Raw genomic sequence first — 17028 nt, 5'->3', positions numbered from 1 at the left:
AAAAATAGATCTACAGAGGACGCTATAGCCATCACTCTTCACACTGCTCTGACTCATCTAGAACAGCGGGAGGGCTACGTGAGGATGCTTTTTGTGGATTTTAGTTCTGCGTTTAACACAATTCTTCCACATAGACTAGTGTCTAAACTTCTGGACCTTGGGCTTTCTAATTCAATCTGCCTTTGGATTATGGATTTCCTGTCTGGCCGCTCACAGAGGGTCAGATTAGCTAATCATACCTCTTCCACCCTTATTCTTAACACTGGTACACCGGTGGGTTGCATGTTGAGTCCTTTACTCTATACTCTTTATATGCATGACTGCATTCCCACTCACGCTAGTAATACTATTCCTAAATTTGCTGATGATACAACAGTGGTGGGACTCATCTCCAGGGGTGATGAGTCTGCCTGCCGAGATGAGGTGGACCAACAATGGTTGCTTTCGTGGTATGGAGACAATAACTTGGTCTTCAACACCAATAAGACCAAGGAGCTTATAGCAGACTATAGAAGGAACAGATCAGACCTCCAGCCCTTGCTTATCCACGGAGACCGAGGGGAGCAAGTGGCCAGTTTTAAGTTTCTGGGTGTTACCCTAAAAGAGGACCTGACCTGGGGGTGCCCACATTGCAACCCTGGTCAAAAGGGCCCAGCAGAGATTAGACTACCCGAGGCTTCTCAGAAAACAACAAATGAATAAAAAACTGCTGGTGACCTTCTACCGCTGCACCACAGAGAGCATCTTAACATACTGCACCTCTGTATGGTTTGCCAATTGCACAGTGACAGAGAAGGAAAGCCCTCCAGAGGGTCAAAGTCATTGCCCCTCAGGGGATCCTGGGTTGCCCTCTCCCCTCTTTGGAAGAGCCTTAGAGCTCCTGCTGCCTTAAGAAAGCTCAAAACATTCTCAAAGATCCATCTCATCCTGGGCACCCCCTTTTTTTGAACTACTACCCTCTGGCAGACGGTACAGGATAATAAAAACAAGGACAAATAGGCTGAAAAACAGCTTCTATCCCAGGGCAGGAGCTCTGCTGAATTCCGCTGTATAGTGCAGGGTTGTTGCAGTGTCGGGAGCTTTCAGTTCAGTGTGTGGAGTGTTTGTGTTTATTTTCATGGTCATGATGTGCACTGAAGGTGGTGTTTGATTTCTAAGCTAAGCTAAGCTAAGCTAAACTAAACTAGGGGTCACCGTAGCTGTCTGTGAGGGAGGACCCTGGGCCCACCTTGCCTTCTGCCGTGGCTGTGCAGCCAAAGTTGCTTTACCTTGTGGGATGCTCCTTCTCGGACCCAAACTACTTTCCACCTAGACAGTGGGGACTCTTCAGGGATGGGTCTGGGGCTGACCTGGCTGGGGAGAGCCTCCTGTGACGGCGGTGGCGGCGGCTGCTTGAGGGCCCCCTCCCCACCAGGCACTGACCCCACCCCCCCAGGTGCCCTGGCTGTCAGGCCGTTGCCCCTGAGTGGGAACCTCTCTGGGGATGGCCTGCCACCCTCTCAGGTGTGTACCTTAAAGGGGGGGGGGAGACACACACGCGGCCTGGGGGTGGAGGTGAGGGAGAGAGAGAGGCCAAATGGCTTTAGGAGGAGTAAAGTCGTGACTGACCCTGAGGTCCAGCAACCCTGCCGGGGGGCAGGGGGGGGGAGCATATCAGTCTTCTTGTCCTTTATGGAGACTCAGGAGTGCCGGCCAAGAGGCCCCGGGAAATAGTGGCCAGGAAGGCCGGTTACGCAGGCGGGCTTTCCTTCTGATGCCGGGAGAAGAGGAAGGCTCCGTCGTGGGCTGCTCCGGCCACCCAAGAAAATGGGCCCTGGGGTGGGGGCATTTTTCAAATCTGCAGTAAGTGTCCCGCAATGCCAAATGAGATCTCCCTAGGTTGATGGAAGAGACGGTCTAGTCCCATCTTAGGCAGGAAAACCGGCTGGGTGACTTTGGGCCAGTCCCTCTCTCCTACTCCAACCCAACCTTGCAGGGTTGTTGTTATTGGCCAATTAGGAGGAGGAAACAGATATCCTGTGTTTGCCGCCTTGAGTTACTGAGGAGGAGGAGGAGGCTGACCCTTAGCGACTCCTGGCCAGGTGGTCTCTCCACACCTTCTGATCTCGCCCTGCTTCTGGGAGTTGTTCTGGGCTCTGGCTGGGGTCAGCTTTGAGGGTGTCCAGCCACCTTTGGTGGCCTCCTTTCCTTAAAGTTATACAGGTGGGATAGAAATGTAGTACATAAATGAACACAAGGACTGCCTGGGCTGCTTCTGGTGGCGCACAAAGTCTATGTTCCAGGGCACCCCAAGAGTGACCCCAGCTGGGCGCAAGGCAGCTGTCTGCCTCTTGCGGCTGCCTGCCAGTGAAGCCGCTGCAGCTGCTTAAAGCTTCTTGAATAACAGGGCAGTGAGGGAGGCAGCTTCCCTTCCGGCTGATTCAGAGCTCCTGAATCGTTTGCCTCTAAGAAGGTAGCTAATAAGTTCCCAAAAGGTGACAAACTTGCTAGGCCTGGAGGAGACGGTGCTGGGACTCGCCTGACCTCTTGACTGCCTCTGGAGGCTCCCCTGGAGCTGCCCTGGGTACCCGGATCGGTCTGGGTCTTTTCCCAGGCACTCCACGAAAGCTGCCATCCAGCAGGCAGAAAAGGGGGTCCCGGTGAGCTTGAAACATTTAGGGAACGGACGGAAAAGAAACGGGGCTTTTCAGCTACAGGCGTACATGGCACCTGTGGAGAAAAGGGGCCGGCCCAGGAAGACCGGGGGTGGGGTGGTGGGGGCAGAGGCCTCCTTTGGCCCCGTGGTGAGTCTGGCAGCCAGGCATCAATTTGGCAGATTGGTAATTAAGGGGTGCAGCTGAGAGGCTGTGCATCCCGTCTAGCCGCCTGCCTGCCAGTGCAAGCTCAGCTGCCCAGCATGTGCCATGCAAGCCTCCACTGGGAGGCCGGCTTGAAGGGCAGAGGCTGACCCACTTCTGGGACCTGGGGCTGCCATTCGCAGGTGAATGAAAGCTGCTGCTTAAGTGAGAGGCGCCCTTCTTGGGGCGCAAACAGGCGGTGGGGCTGGCATGACGCTGCTGGCCAAGCCCTCTTTAGTTGGCACCGTGCCACAGCTGCCCTTCGTGGGTGCCTGGGGCTGCGGAGGGCAACTAGCTCCAGGAAATTCTGGGTGGGCTCGGCCTGGACTCGGCAGAGGGGGGAGCAAAATGCTAACCCAGCAAACTCCCTAGTTCCTCCTGTGGGTGCTCCCAGCTGCCTGGCACACTCGCTCCTGCCAGAGGCCTCTTTTGCCTGGGAGCTGATGAGCCAAGCCAGTTGATGCTTTTGAGGCAGTCTGGAGGCCCTCTTTTCTCCCCCCCCCCCCATTTCCTGTGAGCAGGCGGGAGAGGAGGAGGAGGAAGAGAAGTTGGGGCCTCTCATCTGGAGCCCCTCCTTGCCCGAGTCCTGGTAGAGTTGGAGGTGTCCTTCGGGGTCTCGGGCAGGGCCTCAGGCGGGGCAATAACCAGCAGCCCGAGACTTTACAGACAGGGATCGGATCTTGGTATCAGGAGTTTCAGGGGCAGCCCGGGGGGGTGGGGGCTGCAAAGCTGTGGGTCAGGCCCCCTCCGAGAATCGCAGCTGGTCTGTCGTGGTGAGAGGTCTCTGGCCACAGTTGGGCGGCTGGGAGGATCTGAGAAGCAGCAGCTTGGCCTGGAGACCGACCGAGTTCTCATCGCGTGGATGAGCAGGCAGGACCCCCTGAATGTTTGCATTCTTGTCTGGAAGCAATCGGGCGTCTTGGTGGCAGAGGGGCCGCCCTGGGGCTGAGAAGGGAGGAGGAAGGTTTATTAGGTGCTGCAACAGGAACAGGCGCCAAACATTCGGCATCCAGAGGAAAAATAAAGCTGAGGAAGAGAAGGAAGCAGTGCGGAAATGGGGGTCCGGCTTGCAGCCCTGCTAGTTGGCAATCCACTGCTATGAGGGTCAAAGGCAGCCGTGTGCTGGCCACTCCGATCCACCTGCGAGGCCGGCATCAGGCATGGTGTGTGTGTGTGTGTGTGTGTGTGTGTGTGTGAGACAGGCCGATTTCCAAAACGGGTCAAGTCCATGGGCATCACCTCCTAGGAAATGAGGGGGCTTCCTTGGGCAGTTGGTTGGGCCCTGAGAGAGAGAGAGGTCGAGCTGCTGCCCAGACGTGCCAGGACTCGGATGTTGTTCTCATCGGTCTGCTAATTCTCCCCAGGACGAGGATCGGCTGCGGCTGTTCAGTGTGGCATGAACTGGGAAGGCACCTCGGGAGCCTGAGGTCGATGCCCAGAGGCCTTAACCGCTCCTCCCTTATGTGGAAAAGGACCAGAAAGGCAGAAGACATTTTGAATGACCGGATACCGATGTGGGATTTCGTCTCTGTCACCCTGGGACAATTCTCTACATAGTGAATTGCTGACCTTATGAGGGCGACCAAAGAGGATTTGGCAAAAGACCACCAGGGCAAGAGGCTTACCGGGAGCTCTTCCCACCAGGAAGCTCTCAGTAACCTGATCCCCCCCACCCCACCCCGGCGATGGGGACATTTCCAAACAAGCTCACAGCAGCAGCTGCCCCCCATTTCTACTTCCCAATAATGATTGTGGAACCACGAAAGGAGAATATTTCTAGCTCGGGGCTGAAATGAGGATCTCTGAAATGTATTATCTCTGAGTTTGGCTGTTCTCTTGCAGAAGTTTCATGATCCAGACTAGGTAGCATCATCAAATGCTCATCATCATCATCATCATCATCATTGATGTTACCTAGTTTGGGTCATGAAACTTCCGCAAGAGAACAGCCAAAGTCGGAGAGCACCCAGGAGCCCTCGGTGTTTGTGGGATGTCCGCTGAACTCTGGTAGATTAAGGAGTCTTTCAAAAACTCAGCTGGACAAGGAGCCCAGCAGGGCAACAGGGGCAGTTCAGGGAAGGGCCTCTCTGGGGGCGGGGACTTCAGGTGACCAGGTATTGTGTGCCCCTCCTCAGCCCCCCAGCTGGCCCATGCAAGGGGTCACCCCTCTAAAGCTCAGCAGCACCCCGCTCCCAGGCCCACCAGGGGCACACTAGCGCCGACGGAGCAGTGCGCTTTCCGCCCTGCTTTGGGCCAGTGAGGAGTTGCAGGAGGCGGGTGGATTTGGGGCCCGTATGCAACTGCAGGTGGGCTCCGGCCTGGACAGGCTCCAGCTAAAGGCTCCCCTGCTCCAGGCGAGCCCCCCCCCCCACTTCCCACTCCACCTGCAGGAGAGGAGTCCCAGAGGACAAGGAGCAGGCATGGACCCGGGGCTACCTCATGTGGCTGCGCAGCTAGCATTTGCTGAGGCACCCCCTGTCCGGGCGGCCCCAGCAAAGGGCCCAGGGTGAAGCCCCACGTCCCCAGCAGCACCTGAGCGAGAGGCCAGCTGGCCATAGTGGAAGGAAAAGCTCATGGTGGGTGCTGAGCAGACAGGACAGAACCCAGCCCTGGAAGCGGGGGGGCAGTGCTCCCCCCCCCCCCCCCTCATGACTTCCTGCCCTCTCTAAGCTCTGGAATAAACACACAGCCACAGCTCTTCTTCTTCTGCTTGGACAAAGCTTTAATGGTAGCCTGGGCGCAGGAGAGATGCTCGCCCCCCTGCCCCAGTTAAGCAGTGGCATCAGCGGCGACCACATCCATAAGCACAAAGCTCTTGACGTGGTGGAATTTGCTGCAGGAGAAGTCCACGTGCAGCTGCATGGCGCCTGTGCGGCGAGGCGTGAACTCGAAGTAGATCTTCGACCGCTCCCCGGCTGCCAGATCGGCCACACTGTAGCAAGAGGGGGAGGGGAGTGAGCTTCCGGGGGGAGTGCCAGCCTCCCTTCACCCGCTGGGGCCCCAGGGGGCCGTGGAGAGAGTGGCACTGGGCTCGCCAGCCTGGCGTTGGGGAGCGGGGGGGGCGGATGTGCCACCCTTGGCCCTGGCCGGGCAATGCTGCCCCCCCCCTTCCGCCCAGACCCACGTACTTGATCTTGATGGCCTGGCCCATCAGGGTCACGAGCAGCACGCAGTCCTCCACGGGCTCAGGGAGCGGGTTGGCGTAGGAGATTTCCAGCGTGGTTGGGGTGTTGGCAAACACCTTTGGAGGAACCTTCCAGGGGGAAAGCAGCGGGTCAGCCCGGCCACAGAGCGGGGTCTCGGGTGCCCCCCTCCTGCCCTTTCTCAGATGCCAGGTGGGGCAGGGCAGGGGGGGTTGGGGGGGGCGGCTAAGGGGCCTCTTGATTTTTTGTTGGAGGTGATGCTTTGTGAATCTGGAGCCTTTTCATTATTACCACAAATGTGGGCCCAAAAAGGAAGCCCCCCCCCCCCAATCCACAGTGGGAGGAAATGGGGCTGAGCAGGAGCAGGAGCAGGAGTCCAAAACGGCCAAATCATCCTTTTCCTCATCTTTAAGACGTACTGAAAATGCCTCTGAATGACCTGGAACCTGAGACCCCGTAACGGAATGGCCAGTTTGGGCCAGTTTGGATGAGCTCAGGAGGGAAATGGAAGTGCTCTGGCTCCTGGTCCCTGCTGGGCAGCCAGAGGAACTGCCAAGCCGCCGAACCCCTGGCCAGTTGGCTGCTTCACCCAGGGCCGTGAGGAGGGCCGGGCAGCCTCCGCTGGTTTCCTGGCTGCCTCTGGCGGAAGAGAGGCCTGTCCACCTTCTCCACGGACCGGGCTGAGCCCAAACCAGCCGGGCTTTCCAGGCAAGGCAGCTCAGCCAGCTCCTTGCAAAGGAACCAAGTCGGCTGCGCTCAAGGGGCTCCGGCCACTGCTAGCCGGGAGGAGGACGGCCGGAGCAGCCCTCCCAGAGCCTCGCATGGACACCGCCGGATGGAGCACCACTCCGGCAGTGCGGGGGGGAAGGTGGCCCCGGAGGGTCTTTGGAAGCAGGGCTTGATGGGGCAGGCAGCCTCCCAACGTGGGTTGTGTGTGTGTCCGGGGGGCGCTTGCCACAATGGAGAGGTTGTGTGGGTGCAAGTGTGTGTGTGTCCAGGGGGCGCTTGCCACAATGGAGAGGTTGTGTGGGTGCAAGTGTGTGTGTGTGTCCAGGGGCGTTTGCCACAATGGAGAGGTTGTGTGGGTGCAAGTGTGTGTGTGTCCAGGGGCGCTTGCCACAATGGAGAGGTTGTGTGAGTGCAAGTGTGTGTGTGTCCAGGGGCGCTTGCCACAATGGAGAGGTTGTGTGGGTGCAAGTGTGTGTGTGTCCAGGAGGCGCTTACCACAATGGAGAGGTTGTGTGGGTGCAAGTGTGTGTGTGTCCAGGGGCGCTTGCCACAATGGAGAGGTTGTGTGGGTGCAAGTGTGTGTGTGTCCAGGGGCGCTTACCACAATGGAGAGGTTGTGTGAGTGCAAGTGTGTGTGTGTCCAGGGGGCGCTTACCACAATGGAGAGGTTGTGTGGGTGCAAGTGTGTGTGTGTCCAGGGGGCGCTTACCACAATGGAGAGGTTGTGTGGGTGCAAGTGTGTGTGTGTCCAGGGGGCGCTTACCACAATGGAGAGGTTTGGGCTCTCCAGAGTAATGGCCTTTTCCACCAGCAGCTTCGTGCCCTCGGACGCTCCGCACAGAGCTGTCACCAGCAGCTTCTTGTCGTCAGTCAGGGAGTTGCCATAGTGGCTGTAGGGGATCCTCAGGGGAAGGTACTTCTCTGGAAGCCAGGAGAGCCCCGTCACAGGCCCAGCCAGGAACAAGCGCTCTCCCTCTCCTCCTCCTTCATCTTCATCTCTTCATCAGACCACTCAAACGCCCCCCAGCCTTCCCAGTTCCCCCTGCAGGCGGGGCCACCCGAAGTGTCAAAGTGTCGGGAGCCCCGGGTTCTCTCCCTCCCTCTCCCTCCCCCCCTCTCTCTCTCGCCCCCTCCCTCCCTCCCTGAGAGAGACGGAAGGGGGTGGGGCAGAGCAGGCTCCCGCTGCCTCTGGATGGGGGCGGCTCCCGCACAGCCCGCTCCGCCCTCGGCTGGCTAGGTACCTTCCTTGCCGGCCAGGTGGAGGCTGGTGGCCTCCTTCAGGATCTCCCTGACGGCCCTGCGGGTGTAGAGGACGCTGGAGACGCTCAGGTTGACGGTGACCGTCTTGGGGGAGGCAGACAGGTTGCAGAGCGAGAGGATCAGGTTGACGTCCTTGCCGAGCACCGGCGGCTGAGTCAGCTTGAATTTCCCGAAGAGCTCCGGGTGGGCGATCAGCTCCGTGGCCGCCGCTTCCGAGGGGCTGGAGCCCAAGAGCTGCATGCAGGCTTTCCGATAAACGCTTCTTTCCTCAGCGGAGCCTGGAGGGGAGGACGGGGTGGGGGTCGCTCAGCAGCTCCCTCCAAAGGGTCTTTCCCGGCGGGGCTCCCGAAGGCTCCGGTCTCTGCCTGGGAGCCTTCCGGAGCTGCGGCTCTTTCCCGCCGGCTTGCTCGCCTCGGGAGGATCCGGCTGCTGGGCGGGGGCGGGCGGTATTCTAAGGAGCTGCCCCGAAGCTCGTTTGCTGCAGCCAAGAAGCCCCAAAGAGCGAGGCAACTTTTCCCGGACCCCTCTAGCTGCCTCTGGGCCTCCCCGGGGATGGGCCCCGAGGCTGGCAACTGAAGCGAGAGGGAAACCCGCCCGCCGGAGGGAGATGCGGGAGCAGAGAGACCGCTTGCAGGGCCAGTCTCCAGTTGGCCATGCAAGAAGGCTGCCTCCTGGGTCCCCCAGCCCGGCAAAGGCTCCCCGCTCTCCCTTTCTTCCCCTGGGGGGAGGGGGGCCCTGCTCCTCTGCCTCCCACCCCACCCTGGCCTGTCTTTCAGCTCACGGCCGCGGGGTCTCATGGGAAGCACCCCCTTGAAGCAGAGGAAGGGACGCGGCTTCGGGGCAGCTCTGCTCCGCCTGGAAAGCAGCAGGGGGCTCTGCACTCTCAGAATGCCTGCCAATGCCTTTGGAATCGGGAAAGTAGCCGGCGGCTGGCCGGCCTTTGGTCAAGGTGGGGCTGGGCAGTCCAGTCAGCAGAACAACCCCTGGAAGGGGGGCAGAGACCCAGCCAGGTTCCAGGTGGGAAGGGGCATCTCCCCTGCCCTGCCCTGCCTTGCTGGGGCCCTTCTGGAGCCAGTCCTGCAGGGGCCGGGCAGTGGACAAGGCACCCCACCCACCTCCTGCCTCCATTCCCCCCCCCTCCTCAGGCCTGGTCCGTCTCCTCTGGTATCAACAGCAGCCCCACCGGCTCCCCACTGGCCGCCTGCCCTGAACTCCACGGTTTCCCCTGCCTGGCCTGCTTGTCAAGCGGGGGTGTGGGGGGCACCTCGCATCCCTGGCAGATCCTTTTGACTCTCCTGACAAGGCCCCTTGCAGGATCTGCCCCCCTGCTGCCCCCCCCTGGCCTCCCCCCCCATCTCAGCAGAGGTTCCTCCAGATGTGGGGATAAACATCAGCTGGAGGGACAGACAAGCGATGGCTTTGGTGTCCCTGGGAGCCTTGCAAGGGAGGCGGCTGGGCGGTGGGCTCCTTCTAACCCCAACCCCAAGACTGCCGTGCTTCAGCCCACCTTCAGGAAACTTGTAGCAGTTGGTCACGTCCACCCGCTGGTTGCTGCCCACGGCTTTGGTGCTCAGGGCTCTGCCGATGGAGGAGGTGTCGCAGTAGGCCTTCACGCACTTCCCGTTGCTCTGCACGACCCAGCGGTTGATGTCGGCATTCACCTCCGTGAAGATGAAGGCTGTGTCGTAGTTCAGCCTGACATCTCCTTGCTTGACCGCCAAGACCGAGGCTGGCCCGCACTGGTAGATCCCTGGAGGAGGAGGAGGAGGAGGAGGAGGAGGAGGAGGAGGAGGAGGAGGGAGGAGGGAGGAGGAGGAGGAGGAGGAGGAGGAGAAGAGAGAGGGAGTTGCACTGGGGCTCCAGCCAGTGGCCGGGCAGCGGAGGAGCCCACCTGGACTGACCTTGGCTCCTCTCTTGTGGGGTGGCATCGATCACTTGCCAGCCACAGTAGGGGTTGCCCAGGTCCCTCCGGACAAACCAGCTTTCGTTCCAGACATGGTAGTCCCTGAGGGTGGAAGAGAGGCCAGACTGCAACACCTGATAGCCCTGGCAGCCTCTGGCCCAGAAAAAGGGTTTCTGCGGAGCCTCCCAGGGCCGCCAGTGGTCTGGCCATGCCCAACCCAGAGCCCCTTCCCAACTGGAGGCTCCAGTCCCTGCCCGGCTGGGTGGAACCTTCCACAGGGCTAAACCCACCAGCTCTCCTCCTGCCCCACTCGGGCTGCCTGTCTTCCCTACCAGACGGAGTCTTGTCCCATCTTGAGGCTCTTTCCGGCAGGATCATAGTATTTATCGATACTCAGGTTTGAGTTCGAATCGTGGGCAGAATTGAAATTTGTGACCAGGCGCGTCGGGATCCCCAAGCATCTCAAGACTGCAAGCGAGAGGAAGGCAGTGTGTGCCATGGAAGCCAAGCTGTCCCGGCCCAGCAGATGCCCCCCTCCAGGTTGGCCTGTGGCCACTCCCTCTGCCAAGGCTTACGTACTGGTGCCCGTCACGCCAGCAAAGACCCAGCACTGCCCATACTGGACAGGACTGTAGTTGCCCTGGGCCCACTTCCTCAGGATGGCCACGCTGCCGTCCCACCGGGAAGGGTTCTCATGGTGGGCGAAATTCTCACTCCACTTGCCCTCCAGCACCCCGTTGTCACCGTCATTGCCATTGACCTACAAGGGCATCAGAAGCGGTCAAGGAGCAGTGGAGGTGGGCAGGCCGAGCCCCCGGTGCCCCCTTTGCTCGTACCATGGCACTGACGATGCGTCCCACATACCGGGGGTCGCTCCGCCGTGAGGCGTCCCCCGCCGGGTCCTGGCGATGGTAGAGGCTCAGGTTCAGCAGGTGGAGGCAGATGCTGAGGATGTTCTCCTGAAACTGGAACCAAGAGAAAATTTCCCACTCAGACCCCCTTGAGGGGGAGGCCCCAGGAGAACCGCTGCAGGATAGGGGACCCCCCTCCGTGCTGCCCCCTGCCCAGAGGGAGCCGGAGGCCTCTTCGGGGGAGGTTTCCTCTTCATCCCTGGGTGCTGTGGGGGCCCCAGCTGCAGAGCAGCCCCTCCGAGGGCCGCAGGGGAGCCTGTCCCTGGGGAAGGCCGCCCATGGCCTCTGTGGCATCGCCCCACGGGCCGCACCTGCTGGAATCCGTCTGAGCGTCCAGCCGAGGAAAGGCCAAGTGCTCACCAGGGCCGCGTGCAAACCTTCCGGAAAGCCTTTCTTTGGCCCAGGGACCAGGGCACCTGGTGGGGAGGCACAGGCCCGAGGACCTGAGCAGGCCAGCTGCAGGACTCCCTGGAGCAGCCAGAGCAGGCCAAGGGGGGCACAGAGGGGTATCTAATGACCTGCCCTGCCTGGTCCCAGGGACAGTACAGAGAGACTCGGGGGTGGGGGAGGCCTCTGGGACAGCAGTCCCTCCCCCAGCCTTCACCTGGGTCAAAGGAGCAGAGGGCGTGCATCACAGGGGCCCCATAGGCCCCCTCAGTCGCTGACCTGTCCATAGTACCATCCTCGAGCTTCAATGAAGTTGGCGTTGCCCACGAAGATAATGCCGTTTTCGTTCAGCACGTATTCTTGCCTCTCTGCCTCGTTGGCCATAAAGACCAGATCCCCTGCAGCAAAGAAAGGTGGTGAGAAGCCCCCTCCTCAGCCAACCTCTGCTGTGCCAAGCCCTCCCCCTTCGCTTTGGCCCTCCCTTCCCTGGGCCATTCAAGAGGTGCTGCGGGCAGCTGAAGGCCGAGCGGGATGGCTGGGCAGCTGTCTAGGGAGGGCTGTGCAGGCAGAGGGGGCAGGCGAGCGTGCCCCTCCTCCTCCTCACCTGAGCACCACGGGTTGAAGAGCAGGATAAACTTGGCCAGGAACCTGGTTGTCACCTGGTTGCCGCAGGTCACTTGCAGGCTCAGCTTATAGCGACCGATGGCCGCCCTGCTGGAGCTGCACATGGAGAAGTTGATGGAGTTGGCGTTGCCCGACGTCTGTACTGCACCCCAGGCCCCTCCAACCAGGGAGTTGGAGAGGGCAAACCCACACCTGGTGTGTTGGGCCTCAGAAGGGCTTGGACCTGCCCAGGACAAGAGAGACAACACGCTGGGGGAAAACACGGGCTGAGCAGGCCGTCTCCCAGGGTCCTCATTGGACACCATCAAGCTCCAGGTGGTGCCCAGTGGAGAGACCCAGCCGGGCTCCCTGTTCTCAGCAGGCAGTGCTAGGCCTTCCTCCCTCCCTCCCACCTGCCAAGGAGGCCTCCCCACCCTCACTTCCACCCTGGGCCGCTGGGCGGGATGGGCTTCCTCTGCTGGGTCCCAAGGGGCCGCGGGTGGGAGCAGGGGTGTCCAGGGGGCTCCTTGGGTGGGAGGGGGCGTCCGTGCCAAGCAAGGGGCGGGAGCTGATGGTCCTTGCCCACCTGAGGGATCTGCCCGCAGGCCTGGGAGTCACCCTGAGGAGGAGGTCCCTCGAGGGCCGCAGCCTGGAGTGGAAGGGTGCCCCCTCCCTCCCAATTGGGCTACCGGTGGCCCTGACCGAGCCCTCTGCAGAGGGGCGGAGGAGGAGGGCTGGGGGCCGTTACCCGTTTCGGCCACAAAGGCCAGGCTCTCCCCTGCCTGAGGAGACCGGTTGAAGTACAACGTGAAGTCGAACTTCTGCCCACGGCGGATGCAGAACTCGGGGGTCACAAAGCAGCCGGTGTGATGCGCCTCAGAGTTCCTGGACACGTGCCAGTTGATTTGCGTGGGGATCAGCTCTGCGCAGCAAGAAGGAGGAGAGGCCAGCAGGAAGTCAGTGGAGCCGCCCGCCGGCTGCCGCTGGCCGCTCTGGGGGGCACGGGGGAGGTGCTGAGCCCCCCTCCCATGGGCTGGGGGGGAGAGCCCCAGGGGAGGGGAGCAGCCATGCCAAGAGTGGCCTTTCTTATTTGCACAGGAGTCCTCAGCCTCCGGCACAACTAAGCCAAAGGTTCTGTTAGTAAGCGAGACAGTCGTGAGTTCTGCCCCATTTACAAACTTCCTTGCCAAGGTCGTTAAGTGAATCCGGCTGAATCCCTGGGACCCTGGAGCCATCATAAACGCGAGTCCGTTGCCAGGCGCTCTGAACTTTGGTTGTTTGACCCCAGGGAGGCTGCAGGGGTTGCAAGTTTGAAAAATGGCCCCGGCACTTTTTTCCAGTCCCGTTGTAACTTCGAATGGACACTAAAGTCAAGGACTGCCTGTATTTTGCTCCTTAATCAACCGCTGTCCCATCTCCCAGAGCCCAATTTTTATGCAGAGCTGACAAGAAGAATCATCATCAAAGGCTCCTCCTGGAGCCGGGCTTGGACCCTTGTTCTCGGCTCGAACGACACCACCTTTGGCCAACGCATCTGGGGGTCCCCCTCTTCCCTTTAGTCTCCTCTGGGTTTCTTCGCTTTGCCATCGCTCTCCTTTGGCCTTATGCTGGTTTGGTTTTGTATTTTTGGCTTGTTAAAATGCTTTAACAATTGTTTAAAAGTTACCAGGAATTCGGTGGCATAGATATACAATTGATATAATTATGATAAATGATACAGAATGTATAGAAAGCTGTAACAGAAACCAGTCAGCAGAAAAGGCATTATTAGCCTATAACCGATTCCAGCAATTGTGTGGCCTGTGTGTGTGTGTGGGGGGGTGGGGTTCCCTGCAGCCTGCGGTGAACAGATCTCTCCCAAGGGCAGCCCTGGATGTTCAGGTCCTGCACCCCAGAGGGGACGGGTCTCGTGGCGTTAAGGAGACCCTGGGGAGGGGCAGAAGGAGGCTGAGATGCTGGGGAACCTTTCCCCACCACCGCATCCGCTTTGGAGAGCCGGTGCTGCTGAAGGCAGCTTACCTCCCCCCCGCTCCCCCCCTGCCTGGGGTCTTCCCAGAGAAAGGCCAGGAAAATGAGGCTGGCCACAGGTTCCCCCAGAGGCAGGTTCGAGGTCCTTTGAGGTGTGGGGGGGTGGCGTGGGCATCTGGCAGGGGGCAGGCAGCAACGGGCAAGAAGACCCCACCAGGAAACGCGGGCCAGAAGCCAGCTGTGGGTTTGGGCATGTCCGCAAGTCCCTGGCAGCTGCCCCTGCTCCGACTCCTCCCCTCCCCCTTCAGGCAAGGAAAACCCAAACCAGGGAAGGTTAGAACTGACCTCCGACTGACTTCCAACGAATCCGCTCGAGCCCCCCCTCACCCCCCCCCCGCCTGGAGGCAGCTCTACCTGGAGGGAGCAGCTACCGCCTCTCTGGCCCCACTGAGTCGGTGGGACACTCCTCTGCCCCAAGGGGGGCCCTGGAGAGGCTGGTGGGGGGAGGACGGGCACCGGAGGAGAGACCACCCCAGGCCTGCAGTGCCCAAACCAGCCGGGGCACAAGATGGGGAAGGAGGCAGTGCCAGGAGCCGGCCGGGCTTCAGCCTGTGTCCCAAGGGTACATTTAGCGACAGTCCCTTGTCTGAAATGGTATAGGTTCTGCTTGAGCTGTGGGCTGAACTAGAAGACCTCCAAGGTCCCTTTCGGGTTCTGTTCTGTTCAGTTCTCCTCTGCTCTATTTCTCTTCTCCCTTCTGCAGTCTTCTGCTCCTTGATTGCCCGGACTTGATGCCCGGTTCTGTCTCCGGGAGGGCTGGAAAAACTCCTCTGGGGACCAGGCTAGGGAGCTCTGCCCCTCCACCCGCCAGGAAGGCTCCCCGGGCAGAACCACGGCTCCCTCGGTCTCTCCTGGTCAGCCCCGTGAAGGGAGGCCACTCACCTGCCATGGTTGTCTCTTTTCTTCAGCACTTCAGCCAGAGACTCTGGTGCATTCCTCTGGCGATCCACCGGCCCGAGTGAGATGCCAGGCGGCTCCTGCCGATTCCTATAAAACCATCCAAGGGCAATTAACCGGTTCCTCTAATAGGCGCCACACCAATTTCCCTCTTCAGTGGGAGGTGCGGCTGGGGGAGGCCGGGCCGTCCTTCTTGCTCAGAGGAAGCACATTCCCAGCTGCAGGAGGGCCAAACTGGATTTTCTCCATGGAATTCCAAGGCCAAGAGTCACCCCCCGCCCCCCCCACAAGACAAGGAAGTAGGTGGGAGGAAGAGGCTGCCGGAGGAAGTGCGGAGTGGCAACAGCTCAGGTGCGCCATGCACACGGCCGCCACTTCGGACAGGCTGCATTTACCCCCAATTATCCTCCTGCTCTGGGGCAGGTGCCTCTCCTTCCCACACCTTCCTGTCCCCTCCCCTGGGAGGCTGCGCACCAGCTGCCCCTCTTCTCCTTCCCAGAAGGGCTTCAGGGGTCCCAGTCATGCTGTGCATTAGCCCTGATCCAAGCCAGGACACGACAGGAGGCGGAAAGTCACCCAACAGGCCTCAGGACTCCCCTGGCTTAAGAACAGCCTTGTTCAGTTTGTTCAGGAGGTGCCGGCCATTGCGCCCCACCCCCACCCCCCGTGGCCTTGGTAAGAATGGGGAAAGCTGCTTGAGCAGAAAGCGCTGCGCCTGGGGAGGGAGGGGTGGACCTGAAGGTCCAAGAGTCCCTTCCAGGCTGCGGGGCCTGAGCACTGGTGACTCTCCCTTCCCCAAACTCCCTGATTGACCTCTGCCAGAGAGAAGTTCCGTTCCAACCTTCACCCAAACCGAGATCAGTTTTTCGTCTTTCCTTCCTTCCTTCCTTCCTTCCTTCCTTCCTTCCTTCCTTCCTTCTCCTCTCTCTGTCTCTTTCTCCTCTATCACACCACTGCACCCTCCCGCGTCCATTCAGTCTAGAGATGCTTCTGGCATCACCTACTTTCCCTCCACTGGCTTCTCACGTCTGCAAACCACCAAGCCACCCCGTCCGGATGGGGGAAGAGTGCAGGAGGGGTGCTGGCCCCACATGCCTGTCGGCAAGCCCTCTGGCCCCCAACTGCCTCTTGGACGGACACTGCTTTCTCCAGTGGATCCAGCTGTGCTCTTGCAGGTGGGATCCTCCAGGGAGCACCTGTCCCCCCCACCCTCCTGCTGGTGCTTAGGCAGTTTTGGGTGTTGTTTCAATGCCAGCTCACTCCACCCCCACATTACCTGCATGGTGTGGAGAGCTCAGCTCCCGTAATTCCTCCCCACCTTAGGGCCCCTTTGATCCATGAGCTGCGCCTTTGTGCTGTGAAGTCCCAGGACTTGTCCCCTGCCCCCACCTACCCCACAACACACACACACGCACGCACACGCACGCACACACACGCACACGCACCTTTGTTGCCGGTAGAGCTGCTTGCCTCAGCTGGCCATGCCCTCCCCTCCCCTCCCCTCCCCTCCCGAGGGTGTTTCTCCCCGGTATCTGCCTGGCTTGACTTTCCAGTTTGGGAATTCAGCCGCTGAGCTGCGGCTTCATCCTTGTTTATTTCCTGCCAACTTCACAGGAAAACACTTTGGCTTCACCTAAACACCAGCCTGGATCCTGGAAGTCTGCCACGGTTGGGCAACCCGAACCTCCTTCCACACCCCAGTTAATGGGCCCGATGCGGATCTGGGTCCTTCTGAAGAGGAAGCTGGCGGCTGCCCTGCCCTGCTTTCTGAGTCACTGTGGGGAGGCCGGGCGATTCCTCTCCTGGAAATGCCACCCCCAAGAGTCGTCCGCCCCCCCCGCCCGCTCCCCTGTACCCCCCTCCTCCTGTGCCCACAGAGCCCGGCCATCCTCCCTCCCTCCCTTGGCTTCCAGACAAGCAGGACAGCTGCAGGGACCTTCTTCCCCATCCTGGGATGCTGACATCTATCCCCTCTTGCGCGCTCCTCCCATCACAAGCCTGCTTGGGACCTTCAGAGCAGCCCAGGGCTCTACCTGCCTCTCGGGGCCACAAGGCAGAGCTGCCAAGGGCCTGGGACGCCGGAATTCCCTCCAGCAGGCCACCCAGCCCCAAAGATGCCTGAAATCCGGGCCCTCTTTGCACACGCTCTCTCTCTCTCCCCCCCCATCTCCTTTGTGGAGGTGGGGCCTCCAAAACCTCTCCGAGGAGAAGGACAGGTGGGAGCCAAGCACCCGCTCCCTTTGGAGGAGGCCTCTCCCAGCTCCCCAAGAGTGCAGGTGTGGAGGGGACATGACTCAGCCATGTTTTTGCAACCCCCAACCTCATTTTGT

The 17028-nt window shown here is 60.4% G+C and overlaps 1 protein-coding gene across 2 annotated transcripts; it reads right to left on the bottom strand.

Moving 5' to 3' along the window:
• Window positions 1-5533: 5533 nt before the first annotated feature.
• On the bottom strand, window positions 5534-16308 carry LOC113450553 (protein-glutamine gamma-glutamyltransferase E-like). 2 transcript variants are annotated; one of them, XM_087928761.1, is made up of 14 exons: window positions 16144-16308; window positions 14684-14788; window positions 12522-12695; window positions 11775-12017; window positions 11450-11568; window positions 10709-10837; window positions 10452-10632; window positions 10205-10340; window positions 9871-9974; window positions 9477-9719; window positions 7951-8247; window positions 7473-7630; window positions 5966-6090; window positions 5534-5769 (listed from the first exon to the last, which is right to left on the bottom strand). In XM_087928761.1, the coding sequence occupies exons 2-14, from the start codon at window positions 14688-14690 to the stop codon at window positions 5607-5609; spliced, it is 2079 nt and encodes a 692-aa protein (XP_087784887.1). In that variant the 5' UTR covers window positions 14691-14788; window positions 16144-16308; the 3' UTR covers window positions 5534-5606. The 2 variants fall into 2 exon arrangements, with proteins under 2 accessions (XP_087784887.1, XP_026577565.1); XM_026721780.2 differs by lacking the exon at window positions 16144-16308 and adding an exon at window positions 15975-16137.
• Between the last annotated feature and the right edge of the window lie 720 nt (window positions 16309-17028).

This window comes from Pseudonaja textilis, chromosome 3, assembly GCF_049901715.1.
Source record: "Pseudonaja textilis isolate UNSWEBS1 chromosome 3, rPseTex1.2, whole genome shotgun sequence".
NCBI classification, from domain to species: Eukaryota; Metazoa; Chordata; class Lepidosauria; order Squamata; family Elapidae; genus Pseudonaja; species Pseudonaja textilis.
Note: the sequence above shows the minus strand (reverse complement) of the source record. Positions and strands in the feature narration are given on the sequence as shown.